The sequence below is a fragment of the Ipomoea triloba genome, chromosome 8, assembly GCF_003576645.1.
Source record: "Ipomoea triloba cultivar NCNSP0323 chromosome 8, ASM357664v1".
Classification (NCBI taxonomy): Eukaryota; Viridiplantae; Streptophyta; class Magnoliopsida; order Solanales; family Convolvulaceae; genus Ipomoea; species Ipomoea triloba.
Window position 1 is genome coordinate 4,451,096 of NC_044923.1, and position 5,203 is coordinate 4,456,298.

Genomic DNA, 5,203 nt, shown 5'->3' on the forward strand with positions numbered 1-5,203 from the left:
TTTGAAATTGGGATTCTGATACATCTCTGATTGTTGAACCTCTCGGGATACAACTCAACTGATTAATTTGTGTCTCCAATAGTTGAAAGTACAGAGGTTTGAAATTGGGGGGCAATCATTGTCTTTTCTCTTGACTTTTGAAGCATAGCAAAATGGCAGTGGCATGCAATTATGCCAATAATACATCCAAAAAGGCAAGAGATTCAAAATGGATACCAACTCATGACCTTAAGATCTGTCAGAGGCAAAATCCCCAGTTGGACCCTACCAAAATTCTTTGTACAATGTCTAGGACCACAGAGAAGGCTAGATGGACCAAAATCACAAGGAAAGGCACTGAAATAATGAAGGGAAAATGATGTAAAACAGGCTGGAATAGAACTTGATGGTCCAGCATTGTATTGATTGCAAAATATAATATCTTCCCACCCAGAATGTACAGACATGGTGTTAAATATTATGTCTAATCTAAGTTCTATATTAGTTGACCAACATATATATATGTTTGTGTATAATATATTTACCACAATAAGAAATATAATGAGGAAATGAAAACCACATTCCATGAAGGTGTACCTCATCATTTATCAATTACAGCAACCCACCCACCAACATGCCTCCTACCAACCAGGAAGAAAATATCTGATTGAAACCCTTTACCAAAAACCAGACAAAATCACATGTTCAAAGAATAAAAATCTTAAAAACCATTGCCCAGGTTAAGCACTACAATCTCACAAGCTGGGCTCAAACTGTTGTAGATATTACATATGAAAAAAATTTAACAAATATTAAGTTGATGAAAATGAAAACTAGATTAGTCCGATAATTGGATAGGAGAAACAAAAATATGGGAGGATGAGAACTCCTTGCATTACCTAGTATCTTGGATTGGGGTGGGGCGGTTATAGAGCGGGGAGGGAGGGATTCATGAGAGTTGCTCCGAGAATCTCGTTACTAGGGCTGGCCCCGTTGGTGTTCTTGTTGCTCTCGGCTCTTGGGCTGCTCCCTGCACTGCTGTTGGATATAGAGTAGAAAACCGCCTTTTGTAGGACACCAGTTGGGGATGAGGCAGGTTTGGGGCTGCCATTCCCATTCCATCCCTCGGTCATAAGGTTAAGAGCTGAAGGATTCTTGCACTCGCTTGTCATGCTATTAGTCCCGTGCAAAACCTCCCCGAGAGGGCCGCCCATGGAAGACTCCCATGGTATAGGTATCCAGTTTCCTTGCCTCGGGTTTTGCTCGTTAATGACAGCTCCAACTCCTAATCTCATTTGGGTTGCTTCAATTTCCCGTGACAGTTTCAGTGGGCAGGCGTTCAGTTTCTCATTCGCGGGAGATATAGAAGACATGAATTCTGAGGTTGCCATCGGGATAGATATCGAGAGCTGAGTGCTGTCTGGCTTCTGCTGCATATCAATTTCTGGCCACAAGACCATAGATCGATCGGATTGGTTTTTAGGCCAGTTGTCCATGAACTGTCGAATTGGATGCTGAGATTTGTTTTCGCGGTCACTGACAACCTCAGAAGTACCATAGTTTCTGCAGCTCACAAGCGAAGAGCCTTTGCTTAGCAGAGAATCAGAGCAGACTAATCCAAATTTCAATGTAGAAGATTCCTCGTATGGATTCTGGTCTTTGGGAATAGAAGAATACTGTCTGTCTTTTAGGATTGGAGGTGTAATTGAGAGACCTGTTGGATCTTGATACCTCTCGCCCGCATATTCCTTATCCAAAAAGCTCCTGCTGGGAAAATACAAAGGCAGATCAGAACTTTGTTATCAATTAGAAAACCATTCTTGCTGTGCTATATTTTTAAGCCTAAAATGCATAATTTCGAGATGGACAGTTAAAAACTCTCAGTTTAATGACATTGAGATCAAGTACTAGGTTCCCGGGAGCTTATGATCTACCTGTCAAGATGATGAGCAGACACGGAAGGATTAGTTGCAGCGGGGAGCTGCAAATTGCTGAGTTGATTGTGATGCGAGAAGGCAAGGCTGTTGGATGCACCGCCTCCCGACACTGCTACTGCTGCTGCAGCTGATGATGAAGTCGAAGATGCGCCTGGCATCGGCTTGGCTGCTGCAGCGGTGGTAGTAGTGGTTCCAGAGGCGGGATGATGGCCAGATGGACTTTCCACAGGCTTTCTTGAACGATGGCGGCCTCTGTTCATATGGCGCTCGCAGTACTTCTGGTCTGCAACTGCATCTCTCGAGCACCGCCATTTCTTCCCATCCGTTCTCCTACACCTGCCTGGCTCCGGATCAGTGTTGCTGGAGAACCCGAGATGGAAACCGCCCGCTCCACCCCACCCCACTGCCATTACAACCCAGCTTTAAACACTCAGTTTACACACCACATTACATTGCTAATCAACAAATATCTGAGGTATGATAGAATGCAGTGCAAAAACTAGACAACAATATTATACATATTGTCAGCCAAACGCCTAAAGGGCCAAATCCAGTACCAAGTGGCACAGATGGCAAAGGGATTGTTAGGCGGAAATCTGAAGGGTCAAGTCCAGCACCAGGTGGCTAGGGGATTAATGGGCGGAGTGCCAAGTGCAACACCGCCTTTCAAAAATGTGGCATTGGCTATAGCTATAGCCTATAGCCCTTCACTACTAGCTATAACTTGTTAACATTTGATCCTAACACTTATGATCTACTAAAAGGTGCATTGATAGACTGTTACAACCATGATAAAAGGGGAAAAGATGAGAACTCACAAGAATTGACTCTGAGCCCAAAGCTTGATAATGCAGCAGATTCAATGGCTTTCTTGATGGGGTTGAGAAGATAAGGAGGGATGGGAACATTAGCTATAATGTACTTGTAGATCAAGGCCTGGTGTTCCAATTCCATCCATTGAGATGGAGTGAAAGGACCTTTAACTCCTCCACTCATCACCCCATGCATATTTCCACCACTCAACCCTGCAACTCCATAGCCTGAAAAAGTAAACCAGATCAAACCCCATATCCTGCAAAACATTTACCAGACAAAATAGCAGAAAACAACAAATAATTTTCATGATGGTAAAAAAAAAAAAAAAAATTTACTGTTAATCTGCAACAGTAAAGGAATTAAAACAGTGCCCAAAGTTAAAGAGAACTGTCTTCTACATTTATGGGGGCTGCAAACCTGCAAGACTGCTACAGTATGAATGAAAAACCAAGAAATCACAGAAGAAACCATCAATGAAGCATTTTTTTTTCCTCTAGCACTGAATAGCCCACATATTTTGAACAATGGAGCAACCCATTTCCCAAAACAGGAAGATAGAAAAATACATGGAACAAAAGAGACATTCTATTTTCCTCTATTTTTTTAATTGAAGAGATAGTGATAAGACATGAAAACAAAACCAGCAGGTCAAGCACATGAAAAGACCCTCCCCACCTCCCCCCTCAAAAAGAAACCCAAACCCATATAAAAATCAAGGGAACTGTTGCAGGAATCAAATCTGAACCCGTGCAATAAAAAAACAATAAAAACAAAGTAACCCCCAAACTCAAAGACAAATATCAACTCAAGCTTTGATGATGCAAGAAACCAAAAAGTTGTATAGTTAAACATTAGCCTCAATTCAAGAAACCCATTTTTTCTTCCACCATGTTGATGATAAAGTTGGGAGCTTTGATGTGTATAGTACCTGGGTTTCCCCCAAAAGAAGCATGGGGATAGTAGGGAGAAGAAGAAGAAGAAGAGAAGCTGAGCATTTGGTGGGGTTCAGATCCCACAAAAGGACTTCTGGGCAGAGCTGCAGCAGTGGTTTTAGCCATTTTGGAGCCTCTCATGTCATCTTCAGCAGCATGATTAGCCCCAGAAGTCCTCTCCTGCTTGAAAAACCCAACAGATCCATACCATTTTTGCTTGGTCTCAGCCTCTGAAACAGCCTCAGAAGCTGCAGTAAACAGGGCATTACTAGTAGCTGCTGCTGCTGTTATTGTTGCAGTTTTGGTGTCTGAACAGGCCACCACCACTCCACTATCCAAAACACCCCCAAAATCCATCCAGCAAAAAAAAAAAAAAAAGAGAGCAGCCCAGACCTACAAGGCCAAGAAACAGTAGCTATAATGGAGAAGCATTGGGGACTGGCTACATAAAAACAGACAGACACATAAAGCTTGATTTGTTGGAGAAAGGACCATCTTATAAGGTTGGGGCAGGGGGGTATATGTAACACTGTGTGTGTGTGTGTGTGTAAGTGTGTTTTTAGGTGCTAACCTGCTGCTATCTATAGTTTTGAGCTCAAATGTGGAAACAAAGACTATCCCACCAAAAACAAAATCTTTAATTATATATGGAGAGAGAGAGAAAGGAGAGAGAGCAGAAAATTATAGAGCAAGGTGAAATTTTTCACTCATTATTTACCTATTCTTTTAACTATAAATATCACTTCATGCAAAATGGATTATTAGTGTTAGAGTTTTATAAGCTAACATCATCAGGTCTACTCATATTAAATTTCCTCTCTATTTATCATGTCCACCTAGAGGCAAATTCTTGTGTGAATTTACTTGTATTGAGTTATACTGATAAGTTATAACGATTCCACTTAACGTGACGATCCTCTCACCTAATGGGTTGTTGAGTCAGTATGATTTACTGCTCCACTATCCTGTAAGACCGGGTGTGAGGGTGATGAAATTTCACATTTTGTCGACAATGTTATAACGATTCCACCTTAAAACTCTTAACTTTTAGAGGATTCTTGGAAAAGTTTCATTCGTTGTTGACTGCTACAGTGGATCCTCGAAAAAGAATCATTTCTTGTTGACTACAATTTTTGTGGGTGTCACGGGAGTAAATTTTAGGGAGTAATTTTTATAATATATTCTTACAATTTTCTTGCTGGTATATTGTATATTTTCTTTGTATACAAAATCTTAACACTTATTAATTAATTGACATCATCATGGTATCGAATCCTCGATTTACTCTACCAATCCTTTTTTTTTTTTTAAATAGAAATATCTTCCAAATGCAGAAGTTTTGTATTGGTGGTTACTATATATTGCTTTTTAGTTGCAGTATGAACATCCAAAAAGAGACATAAGTTGATTTCATAAGCAAGGTATAAGCGAAGAACACAAATTCAAATAGTGTGCCATGTTTTTACCATTTCTGGCTACCTGCATACATCTTTTGTATGCCCAAAATGATAAGTGTAATTTTAGATGATTAAAAAAAAT

The 5,203-nt window shown here is 40.6% G+C and overlaps 1 protein-coding gene across 3 annotated transcripts; it reads right to left on the reverse strand.

Moving 5' to 3' along the window:
- Positions 1 to 4,302, reverse strand: LOC116027685 (growth-regulating factor 1-like). 3 transcript variants are annotated; one of them, XR_004099989.1, is made up of 5 exons: positions 3,661 to 4,302; positions 2,735 to 2,956; positions 1,914 to 2,319; positions 577 to 1,746; positions 1 to 336 (listed from the first exon to the last, which is right to left on the reverse strand). XR_004099989.1 is itself a non-coding variant. In XM_031269400.1 (4 exons), the coding sequence occupies exons 1-4, from the start codon at positions 4,019 to 4,021 to the stop codon at positions 906 to 908; spliced, it is 1,830 nt and encodes a 609-aa protein (XP_031125260.1). In that variant the 5' UTR covers positions 4,022 to 4,302; the 3' UTR covers positions 1 to 905. The 3 variants fall into 3 exon arrangements, 2 of the variants coding, with proteins under 2 accessions (XP_031125260.1, XP_031125261.1); XM_031269400.1 differs by having other exon boundaries at positions 1 to 1,746; XM_031269401.1 differs by having other exon boundaries at positions 1 to 1,743; positions 3,661 to 4,301.
- Between the last annotated feature and the right edge of the window lie 901 nt (positions 4,303 to 5,203).

What these genes read in the sequence shown, in the direction of transcription:
- LOC116027685 (XM_031269400.1), bottom strand. Translation starts at nt 4,021, where the DNA reads ATGGATTTTGGGGGTGTTTTGGATAGTGGAGTGGTGGTGGCCTGTTCA. An exon ending in TTCTTTTGGGGGAAACCCAG is followed by an intron (nt 2,957 to 3,660) that starts GTACTATACACA and finishes TTACTTTTTCAG; the next exon opens with GCTATGGAGTTGCAGGGTTG. An exon ending in TCTGCTCATCATCTTGACAG is followed by an intron (nt 1,747 to 1,913) that starts GTAGATCATAAG and finishes GTATTTTCCCAG; the next exon opens with CAGGAGCTTTTTGGATAAGG.